At 58.4% G+C, this 11,577-nt stretch overlaps 1 protein-coding gene across 1 annotated transcript; it reads left to right on the plus strand.

The window, feature by feature from the left end:
* Positions 1-10,372, plus strand: MMP14 (matrix metallopeptidase 14). The gene is made up of 10 exons (XM_006066511.4): positions 1-379; positions 4,314-4,462; positions 4,726-4,848; positions 5,194-5,501; positions 6,035-6,196; positions 6,472-6,632; positions 7,023-7,161; positions 7,284-7,434; positions 7,880-7,995; positions 8,358-10,372. The coding sequence occupies exons 1-10, from the start codon at positions 275-277 to the stop codon at positions 8,690-8,692; spliced, it is 1,749 nt and encodes a 582-aa protein (XP_006066573.1). The 5' UTR covers positions 1-274; the 3' UTR covers positions 8,693-10,372.
* Positions 10,373-11,577: the final 1,205 nt, after the last annotated feature.

The raw sequence follows: 11,577 nt of genomic DNA on the forward strand, positions 1-11,577 counted from the left end.
CTGTGGAAGGGAGGGACCAGAGAAGAGAGCAAGAGAGGGCTCGCAATCCAGTTCGCCGACTAAGCAGAAGAAAGATCAAAAAACGGGAAAGAGGGGACGAGCAAACAGGCGCCTTCAAGACCGATCCCCTCATCTCCACGTGGACAGCGCTCTGGGAATCCAAATTCAGTGCCTACGGAAGACAAAGGCGCCCGGAGGGAGTGGCGGCGCGACCCCAGGGCTTGGGCCCGGCCGCGGAGCCCGCTTGGCCCGGCTGCCCGGACAGTCGTGGACCATGTCTCCCGCCCCACGACCCGCCTGCAGTCTGCTGCTCCCCGTGCTCACGCTCGCCTCCGCGCTCGCCTCCCTCAGCTCTGCCCAGAGCAGCTTCAGCCCCGAAGTAAGTGAGCTCCTCCGGCCCTGTCCGGAGTCGCGCCCGGGGAGGCGAGCCCGGGGGTCTCCGAGAGAGCAGCCCCGGATCGGAGGGGCGAGCGCTCCGGATGCCGGCTCCTCCGGCCTGCAGGTTCCCCCTTCCTCTCCACTTCCTCTCCTTTCCGTCCTCATCTCCAAACTTTCAAGTCCATCGACTTTGCCTCCTCCAACCACCCCCCACCCCACTCACTGCGCGCTGCTGACTTTCTGTCCCGTTCCTTTCCTTGGAAGAGCCTTCCAGCCGGAGCCCCCTCCCGACCCCTCCCCAGCTCCCCTGGGCTCTAAGCTCAGTTCTGGAACGGGTCGGGAGCCTGATAAATATCTGGACTCTGCTCAGAGCCCGCGCTGTCCTGGTTTCTTGTCCTGTGCTAGTTTGTTGTTCCTTCAACTTTCCAGCTCGCAGGCGCTCGGCCGGCCGCGAGGCTCAGGGGATCGCGGCCCGGGCCCCCCACGCTGCGCCCTCCGCCGCCGCCTCCCGGGCGGTCCCGACCCTCTTCGGACACATCGGCTGCCAGGTGCGGTCGGGGGTGGACGGCGGAGCGGCCCCGGCCCCCAACCCACCCCCGCCTTCCCGAGAGGTCCCTCAGCGTCCCGGCCCGCAGCCTTGGCGTCGAGGGTCACGGCGCTGGCGCCCTGGCCCGCGTTTCCAGACACACAAAGCTCTCCTTGTGAGCTGGGGGCTCGACCCGGCCGCCGCCGCCTCGCCCCGCTCCCCCTTCGGCGCCTTTAGGCGTTTTGGTTAATTGCTTTTTTGTGTTAATTGCACGGAGACTTGGGGGCGTTGTTCGGGGAGCGGGGTGAGGGCCTGGTCCAGGGCGCCCGCACAGGTCTTCGCTGACTCGGTTGCCCCCCGCCTCTCCTCCCCGAAGCTGGCCCACCGGGCCCACCGGAAGCCGCGTGGGAGTTGTCTGAGGAAGTTTTTCCTCTCTCTTTTATTTTGGGGTGAAGGTGGGAGACGGATTTGATCAGTTTCTTATTTTGGGCCATCCCAACCCACTCAGCTCGGCCAGGGCCTGGGTGCGGTCGGGAGGGGCAGGGAAGGGCCCCTGAGCAGGGGGAGGGGATCTGGACTTGGCTTCCTCCCTCCTGGTCCCGGCCCTGGTCCCACCCCCGGAGGAAACCTCTCCAGAAAGAACACACTATGTCTGTCCTGAAGGGATCTGAGGCTGACAGAAGTGTGGCCCTCGGAAGGGGGGCGACCTGGGAGAGTGAAAATCTGCCCGGGCTAAGCCTGACTTGGTCCAGGAGGAGGCACACTGTTTCCAGGCCTGGAGTCTTCATCAGAGGCCTAAAGGGGAGGGCTCCTAACAAAAGGAGCCTGGGCATCTGGGGGTCTTCCCGCTGCCAACTTCACCAGCCCTGTCTTCATTCCCTCCCCTGCCCCACTAGGTCCCCTAGAGGAGGGGCGGCAGACCTGGCTCTGTTTTAAGTGGGTCATGGGCAGTTGCAATGCCAGATCCACCGTTTGCTTCTGAGCCATGGAGGGGTGGGAGGTAGAAGGAGGGAGGAGCAGGCCCAGAGGCTGGGATCCAGGGGCCTGCAGAAGAGCCAGAGATCCCCCAAACTCCTTTCCAGGATGCTTAGGCCAGAGAAGTGGGCCCAGGAGTGGAAAGGGGTTCCTTGTCCTTGACTTCCCCCTAGGGGAATACCTTGCACCTCTCAATTTTCAAGACAAAGCCAGCCAACTGAGTTCTCTGATCCTACCAAGTTGCTCTCTCTCCGGGCCTATCTGGAGGGAGAGAGAGTTGGGGTGGCCCAGGCCTCAGGCCGCCGGCTCCCTTCTAGCACCTCCGGAGTCCTGCACCAGCTCCCGGATGGACAGCCCTCTCCTCCCCTTGGCCAATCTGGCACTTGGCCCTTCCCCCACTCGGCCGCAGACACAAGAGTCCTCTCTTCTGTGGTTCAGACCTCATAGTCTCCTCTGTGGTTCTTGCTTTGCTCAGAGCCTAGGCCTGGGAGGAGGAGAGGAATGGGGGGCACTTCCTTTCCAGGACTTGCGGCTCACTCGACTCCAGAAAGTCCCTTTCTTGACTAAGTCCCCACCTTTCTCGACTGGCTATGGATAGGGTGGAGGTTGGTGGGTGTGAATATTCAGACCTGTCTGCCTCCTTGAAAGACTCTTCACGATGAGGGATTTATCCCAGAGCTCCCGGATGTGGGTTCCCCCCACCTCTCTGCTGCCCTCCCTTCTGTCATCCTGACCTAGGAGCTTTGCCCCCCTGAGGGTTTCAGGGCCTGACCTCCGTCTTCCTGCCGGCTCCAACAGTGGTGGGCCATTCCCATCTTTTCTCGAAGTTGAAGCAGCTGCTCCCCTAACAGAGGGCATAAGCCCAGGGGTGTGACTACCCTACAGGTGAGGCCAGGGGCAGAGGGAGTTTCCTGCATACTTGGGCACAGGGCCACAGCAGGTCTCTTGCAGGCACTAGCTGTGGCATCAGTCAGCACAGGTCAGGGCAGGTTTAGAGCTCCCCAGAGAGCAGCCCGGGATAAGAGCCTCCTGCTCTGCTCCCCAGAGGTTAAACTTTGCTCCCCCTCCCCCACCCCGAGGAGGGGCTCTCAGAGCGGGTGGTGCTGGGGTTGTTCTGGCCAGGCCTGTTGGCTGAGGAAAAGCTGGGTTGTTTACATCTTGATCCCTAACTCCCCGTCATCAGCCTTGGGGGATCACTTCCCAGAACCATGTTGCAATTCTTGCCCCTGCGGGCTCAGGTCCCGTCAGCTGCTCCTGAATCACCCCCAGCCCCAATGCAAGCGCACTGCTCCATCCCTAAGGCCTGGCCCTGGAGGCAAGGGCCACATGTAGAGCCATCCTAATGACCTGGAGTAGGGGATGCACCTCTGCTCCAAGTTCCCATCCCAGGAACCTGCAGCCCCTCACCCTGGACTCTTTCAAGAAGGCAAAGCTGGAGCAGGGACTAGAGTTAGGGTTAGGGTTAGAAGTATCTCCCCATCGAGGCTCTGAGCATGTTTATGTTCCATATATAACTTGACTCATTTTACTTTTCCAACCTTAAGCAAACACTCTGTTGTTCTTAGAATAAAGGCTGACTTTTTCCTCAACAGGGTTTTGCAGTGTGTGTACCTTTCAATCAAACACCAAAAATATAACGTTGTGTTAAGGCAATATGCCACCCTTTATATTATGAACAATTCAAACCATGCCTGAAATAAACTACAGTCACCAAAATACTAAATAAAATACTAACCCTAATGCTAACCACCACCTCAATCTCCCACTCCCTCTTTTGAGAACCTTAAATGGGATATTAGGTCCCAAGTCCTCAGTCTCATGCTACCTGGGTAGAGACAGTGGCAGGATCCTGGCTGTTTGTCTAGTCACATCCCCACCGCCTCCAAAGACCCCAGCTTCCTCTGTCAGCAGTCAGCCTGAGCCCTAGCTTCTTTTCTGCCCTCTTTCCAAAAAGATCTCAGAGCTGTGTATATCCTGGAGGGATGCCTGTCCCAGGAGAACCTCGTGCCAGGCCTCAAAGTGGAGCCCCCTCAAGCCTCTCCCTTCTCCATCTACCATGGGACATACCCCAGCCTCAGGTAGAACATGCAGTATTTACAAGAACACTGACACAGAGGAGGAAAGACCTGGAAGGGATCTCGGCTCTTAGAAGACATCCTAGAACTCAATTAAACCACCAGGGCTCCCATCAAAAGAGTTACAGCCAAAGCGTGGAGCTGTGGCTCCCCACCCCTCCAAGAGGATCAGCCATACTAGGACCTGGGCCAGAGTTTGGGTCCAGCCTGGGAGTTCTTCCAGACCCACTGCCAGAGCCAGGCTGGGAGCTCATGGCTCTTTCCACGCCAAGCCAGGCGTGTGTTCCAGGTGCCGTGAGAGGCAGGGGCTCCCCTTGGGCCAGGTGGGGATGCTCCAAGCCACACCCCTTTCCCCACAGGCCTGGCTGCAGCAGTATGGCTACCTGCCCCCTGGAGACCTGCGGACCCACACACAGCGCTCACCCCAGTCCCTCTCAGCTGCCATCGCTGCCATGCAGAGGTTCTATGGTCTGCGAGTGACAGGCAAGGCTGATGCAGACACCATGAAGTAAGTGCTAGAACCTGGCAGGAATTCTGCCCAGCACCCACCCACATGACACAGCAGAGAGGTTGCCACCTAAATGCCTAACCCTACCCCTGTACCTCATCCCCACAAGATGATCCTGACCCTCTCCTGTTCACCCGAACCTCATGATCTTAACTCTTCCCCACACGGACCCTGGGGCCAGACATTCCCCCCTCCTCTGAAGACCGATGTTGTTCTTTCATGTACTCTCCTGACCACAATCCCCACACCCCAAACCACCCCAGGGCCATGAGGCGCCCCCGCTGTGGTGTTCCAGACAAGTTTGGGGCTGAAATCAAGGCCAATGTTCGAAGGAAGCGCTATGCCATCCAGGGACTCAAATGGCAGCATAACGAGATCACTTTCTGGTGAGTCCAACAGGCAAGCGGCCTTTCTCACATCACGTTACCCTTCCCTATCAGAGATGCTTAGAGACTCAGAGGCCCCCTTCCGTACTCACCCCTGTTCCTGCAAAGCATCCCTGGGAGTAGGGAGGAAAATGGCTCCCATCCTGGAGAGAGGTGCAGTCCCTGGAGGGTATATTCCAGGGCCAGAAGGCCCTCGGTTCTTGGGGCAGAGGCATCGTGAGACGGCAGGAAGCGCCGGGTCAGACAAAGATGGCTGGGCGGCTCAGTCAGACCTGGGAGAGTACAGGGAAGGAGAGTTTTGCCCCTAACACACTCCCATCCTCTCCCCACGTGGCTGGACCTCAGCATCCAGAACTACACCCCCAAGGTGGGCGAGTATGCCACATTCGAGGCCATCCGGAAGGCATTCCGAGTGTGGGAGAGTGCCACGCCACTGCGCTTCCGAGAGGTACCCTATGCCTACATCCGTGAGGGCCACGAGAAGCAGGCCGACATCATGATCTTCTTTGCTGAGGGCTTCCACGGTGACAGCACGCCTTTCGATGGCGAGGGCGGCTTCCTGGCCCATGCCTACTTCCCAGGCCCCAACATTGGAGGGGACACCCACTTTGACTCTGCCGAGCCCTGGACTGTCCGGAATGAGGATCTAAATGGTGAGCGAGGTAGCCCTGGGTCTCTTATCCCTCGGAGAGTCAAGAGTCGTTGCATGCGGGTTCTCTGGCCTCCCCAAACCTCAGACACCCCCCCCCCTCAAATCACAGGGCTTGTTGGGAACCACAAAGATCTCCTGGTCTGACTTCCAAGGAAGGCAGGAATCCTGTTTTGACCTATTTACATCTGGTCCCTTCTCTCACCCAATAATTAAAGACTTTGAAGCATCTGCATCAGCCACTTTTCCAGGCAAATGTCGTGTCTGGCTCCTGGGAGAAACTGAGGCCCAGATAGGACCTCAGCTTCTCTTAACACAACCCTCGCTGGAACTGGGATCTGGCCAGTCTGTCCTCTACCCAGAAGAGTTGCTGACTGGCTTTGTGCCTCATTTGCCAGACATGAGGCTGGAAATCAGGGATTGGTCACTTCGGGTAGAAAATTTGGCAGGCAGGCTTCACTGTGAAACTTCTGATGGGGAAGCACAAGTCTGAGGGGAGGGACCCGGCTGCCATCATAACCAGCCCCATCCCTCCAGGGAATGACATCTTTCTGGTGGCTGTGCACGAGCTGGGCCATGCCCTGGGCCTTGAGCATTCCAACGATCCCTCGGCCATCATGGCACCCTTTTACCAGTGGATGGACACAGAGAACTTTGTGCTGCCTGATGACGACCGCCGGGGCATCCAGCAACTTTATGGTAACTAACCTATGCCCACATCTGCTCCTTTCTCTCTGTTGCTTGTCTCCTCCAGCTCTCTCTGGCCTGGGCATTTCCCCCTCCCTCATGCCCTACAGTCTTCTCGTTCCCCCACCCCCACCCCATGACTCCACCTCCATCGCCCCCACTTTTGACCCCACCCTTTCTGTCCTTTCCCAGCTGATTGCTTCAGTCTCTCCCCAGGGTGTTTTCTGCCCATGAGTCTGTCCTTTCCTCCTTCTCTGCCAAAGTCTGAAGTGCCCCTCATGTTCCAGGGAGTAAGTCAGGATCCCCGACTAAGATGCCCCCTCAACCCAGGACCACCTCCAGGCCTTCCGTCCCCGATAAGCCCAAAAATCCCACCTATGGGCCCAACATCTGTGACGGGAACTTTGACACCGTGGCCATGCTTCGAGGGGAGATGTTTGTCTTCAAGGTAAGAGGAAGAAGTGGGCTGGTGTGGGGGACAAAAGGGCTCTGGTGTGGGGGACAAAAGGGTGGCAGGGTGGACACAGAAGCAGGAGGACCAAACATGGTGAAAGTGAAGTCGCTTAGTCGTGTCCGACTCTTTGTGACCCTGTGGACTGTAGCCCACCAGGCTCCTCCATCCTTGGGATTTTCCAGGCAAGAATACTGGAGTGGGTTGCCATTGCCTTCTCCAGGAGATCTTCCCAACCCAGGGTTTGAACCCAGGTCTCCCGCATTGTAGGCAGACGCTTTACCGTCTGAGCCACCAGGGAAGTCAACCTATAAAACTGAGGCAGTGGGGGAGCTTTGGGGACTGAGCTGGAGGACAAAGCTAAAGACTGAATGAACTGCCTCCCAGGAGCGTTGGTTCTGGCGTGTGAGGAAAAACCAGGTGATGGATGGATACCCCATGCCCATCGGCCAGTTCTGGCGGGGCCTGCCTGCATCCATCAACACTGCCTATGAGAGGAAGGATGGCAAGTTTGTCTTCTTCAAAGGTAACCAGACATTCTGCCGTAGTCTTTGGGTGTGGGCGGGGCTCCCTGGAGGAGCATGTTCCACTTGGCTCCTCCAAAGACCCCAGGTGGAATGAGATCCTGCCCTCCCCTCCCCGCCCCAGGAGACAAGCACTGGGTGTTTGACGAAGCTTCCCTGGAGCCTGGCTACCCCAAGCACATTAAGGAGCTGGGCCGAGGACTGCCTACTGACAGGATTGATGCTGCTCTCTTCTGGATGCCCAATGGAAAGACCTATTTCTTCCGAGGAAACAAGTAAGACTTCGCCTTCCTCCACACACCACCCACCAGATTCCCTCAATTCTAGTGGAAGACCCACTTGCCCCCCGAGATGTCTCCCTGAAGAAGGCACTGGCTGAGCCTCTGCTGTTGCCTAGCAACAGGCAGCCTCCATTGGGTGCTGAGTGACTGGGATATGACCCGGTCACCATCATTTTAGACCTGGTCATTTGACGCCTCCTGCCCCCAACACCATGCCTCCGCCCCAGCTGCCAGGCACTGTCATTAAGGGCTGCTGGTGGCTCCTTGCAGCTTGGGCCCTCCCTTCCACCCCCAGCTTCCGCTGCTTTCAGCTGCAGGCCCTCATTAGTCAAAACCCCTGTCCCCCACCCTTTGCTCACTGGTGAATTCAGTCCCAGGTCACTCCCCTTGGAGGATGTGCCCAGTGTCAAGCCGCTTCCTTTCCCCGCCTCTCCCCTAGGTACTACCGTTTCAACGAGGAGCTCAGGATAGTGGAAAGCGAATACCCCAAAAACATCAAGGTCTGGGAAGGAATCCCTGAGTCTCCCAGAGGGTCATTCATGGGCAGCGACGAAGGTGAGAGGGGCACGGGAGGTATCGGTGAAGGGAGGACAGGAACAGGGAGTTAAGGAAGAGCGGGACGAAAGACCGAGAGTGTCGGGTAGAAAATGGATGATGCTGAGAACCAGGGAGCCCTGTGCCAGGCCCTAAGTGCTTTCTGCGCTTCAGACTCTTCAATCTGCCCCACTCTCTCAGCCTGGTGCTATAGTTACCCGGCTTCACAGCTGAGGAGACGGGCACTCAGAAAGATGAGGAGATGAACTCAGCGAGCTTGCACACTTAACAGTTTTCTTCCGCTCTGCTTCTCTCTTTGGCTCTTCTCCGGACACCACGTCTACCTCGTGGCTTCTGTGCCACCCTCTTGCTGAACCCTGCAGTCTTCACTTACTTCTACAAGGGGAACAAGTACTGGAAATTCAACAACCAGAAGCTGAAGGTTGAGCCGGGCTACCCCAAGTCAGCCCTGCGGGACTGGATGGGCTGCCCATCATCGGGGGGCCAGCCGGATGAGGGGACTGAGGAGGAGACGGAGGTGATCATCATTGAGGTGGACGAGGAAGGCAGCGGGGCAGTGAGCGCGGCCGCCGTGGTGCTCCCTGTGCTGCTGCTGCTCCTGGTGCTGGCGGTGGGCCTCGCCGTCTTCTTCTTCAGACGTCACGGGACCCCCAAGCGACTGCTCTATTGCCAGCGCTCCCTGCTGGACAAGGTCTGACCCCCACTGCCGCCCGCCCACTCCTACCACGAGGACTTTGCCTCTGAAGGCCAGTGGCAGCAGGTGGTGGTGGGTGGGCTGCTCCCGCCCGGCCCCGGCCCCATCCCCAGCCCTCCCCCTGTCCCTTTTTCTCTGTCCCATGACTGGCCTCTCCCACCTTCCACGCTGGCATTGCTTCTTCCCTAGATGGGTCCCCCCAGGGGCTGAGCAGGGGCCGCCCTCCCAGCTCCTGCCCCTCAGGGGCCCCCATGGCTTGGTGTGTGTTCAGCCCCATCTGAATGTCTGGGCTCTGCACTTGAAGGCAGGACCCTCAGACCTCGCTGGTAAAGGTCACATGGGGTCATCTGCTCCTTTTCCATTCCCTGATATACCTTTAACCTCTGAACTCTGACCTCAAGAGGCTCTGGGCACTTCAGCCCCGCAATCCCCTAGGTGTACCCAGTTGGCAGCCTCCCACCACTCTCTCTGGCTAAAAGAAATCTAATCCTATTGTGGTGGGAGGAGACCCTGAGTGAGAGAGTGTGGGTTACACAGCCACCCTAAGACCTTGGGAGGAAAGCTAAGCGAGGGCCAGTCCTCTCCTCAAACATCTGCCTCTGCCCCACCGGCCCCTAGAACTTCCACAGAAGGAGCCTGAGCCATTAGGACTAAACTGGGGCTGCATAAACCCTTGACAGCCCTACCCTCCCAAACCTTAGCCTCGGATGGGGATGTCAAGGTTGGAAGAGCTTAGACTAGGGGTGCAGCCACCAGGGTGGGGCCCACGAGCCCCAGGGGGTAAGCCTGGGGGCCACAGAGAAAGAACCTCGCTCATAATGCAGGCAGCTGAGGTAGGAACCCAGGGGCAGAGTAGTCAGAGGGGACAGGGCAGGACCAAAAGGCGAACCAGGGAGGCACAACAGGAGTGGATGGCTGAGGGCCAGGCAGGGCCGCCACAGGGTGGGCTGTGGTACCCGGGAGAGGGCACTTTTCATTGGCGCTCTCAGGAAGGGCTCGAGAGAGGCACACCTGCTCCTGTTTGGGTGCCCTGGCTTCAATCAGACAGCGTGGAGGGCAAGGCAGGCAGCCAGAGAAAGGGGCAGAGAGGGTGCCCGTCAGGGATCGGCGACTCGGGACTTTTATGAGAGCAGCCACCTCGTTAGGGAGCCGAGGATCAGCCTGCCTCAGCCATCTTCTGCAAAGGGGCACCTGCCTGGGCATCTCCGTCAGGTTAGCCCCTCGCTTCCCAATGCCCCCCGCCACTCGGCCCTTCCTACAGGTGCACTGCCCCCACTCCCACCCAGCCCACCTGTTTGAAGTCTCCTTCAGCCACCGAGGGTGGTCATGGTACCAGAGACTCGGGAGCATGAGAGGCCCTGTGGGGCAGTGAGAGGAAAGGGATGTCAGGGGTAGGGGGGCAGGGGGGTGGGAGAAATGGGGTGAACGGTGCTGGCAGTTCGGCTAAAGTTGTCTTGTTTGGGGTTTTTGTTTTGTTTAATGTATATTTTTATTATAATTATTATATATGAATTCCCTTCAAATCGTTCCTTTTTGTTAACAAGGGGCATGGGGTGGGGTGGGGGTGGGGGGCAGAGGCATCCGACCCCAGGAACCTGCAGGGCGGGGCTGGGTCATTGCCCTCTAAGGACATTTTTGACCTTGTTCAACCTTTCCACGAAGAATAAACAGTGTTTCACATTCTTTGTGTGGCTGCAGTTTGTGTGCCTGGGATGTGGCTGCGAGGGGAATGGAAAGCAGGGGGGGCCCTGCAGTGTTTTCTGTGAGGCGGGGTTTTGGTATTTTTCATAAAGGAATATGTTTATTCTCAGTGGACAAAAGGGATGCAAGGTCCAGAGCCGGGGGGGAGGCAGGCATGCTTTTGGGGGGCAGGGGAGTGGTCCACAGAGGCCAGCTAAAGCTACTGTACCCCAACGTGGCCTCTGAGGCCCAGGACTACAAAGGCAAGAGGAAGTGGCCAAGCTGAGGCTACTCGGAAAATCTTCCTAAATTGCGTTACCCTGTCGTGTGACCCAGCCGCAGACCCTCTGTTTCCTCAGGCCTCGTGCTGGCTGCTGGGGGATCCCCCGTCACAGTCAGCCTAAGGCTCGGGGGCAGGCCCTTCTCCCCAGCCCTCAGGACCTCAGCCTCTACCAGGCCCGAGGCTCCCCTGCAGGGGCAGAAGAGACAAGAAGGGAGAAGGTTACCGCATGGCCAGTTAGGAGCAGCCTATCTGGCCAAATGAGAATCTCACCCCAGTTGCCCAGGAGAGGCAGGATGGTCAGATAGGAACGGCAGAATGACAAGGCTTTGTTTCCTCTTTCCCTAGAAACTGATGCCCTAGACAGGGTTCCCAGGCTGTTGACCCACCCTTCCACCAAAGCAGCCTGGAGGGAAGAATCAGCTGCTGAGTCAGCTCAGCTGAAGGGGAGCAGCGCTCATTCTTCCCTCCTTCCCTTCCTGCCTCAGCCCGGCCCTCCCCGGGCTCCAGCCCAGGCCCCCTCCACGGCCTGCCTCCAAGAGCCCGGGCCCCACCTAGGCCAGGCGTTCTATCCAGCTGCTATTCAGGGCTGGCGGGTGTGATTGCTTTGGCAGAAGGGGTACCCCACCTTCCTGCCAGCCAGGAACCCTGACCCTACGCCTGGCCTCCTGCACCTCTCCTGCCAACAGCTGTTTGGCACGGCCTGTGCATCTCTGGAGTTGGATACCACCTCCCCACCACCCTCACCAGAGGGGATGGGGACCCTGAGAAGTCAGGGGCGTCTGGGGGCAGTGGGGCCCATGCGTGTGGCAAGGAGCTCAAAGATGAGCTCATGGCCCCTTTGTGTTTTTGTGGCTCACATCTGGAGGCAATTACAGATGTTATCCAGTGGGAGTTCTGCAAAACACAGCTGGAGCCAGCAGAGGAG

Source organism: Bubalus bubalis, chromosome 11 (assembly GCF_019923935.1).
Source record: "Bubalus bubalis isolate 160015118507 breed Murrah chromosome 11, NDDB_SH_1, whole genome shotgun sequence".
Lineage (NCBI taxonomy): Eukaryota > Metazoa > Chordata > Mammalia > Artiodactyla > Bovidae > Bubalus > Bubalus bubalis.

Coding starts and splice junctions, on each gene's coding strand:
- MMP14 (XM_006066511.4), top strand. CDS start 275: ATGTCTCCCGCCCCACGACCCGCCTGCAGTCTGCTGCTCCCCGTGCTC. Junction 4,463..4,725: donor GCTGATGCAGACACCATGAA/GTAAGTGCTAGA, acceptor AAACCACCCCAG/GGCCATGAGGCGCCCCCGCT. Junction 6,633..7,022: donor GGGAGATGTTTGTCTTCAAG/GTAAGAGGAAGA, acceptor ACTGCCTCCCAG/GAGCGTTGGTTCTGGCGTGT.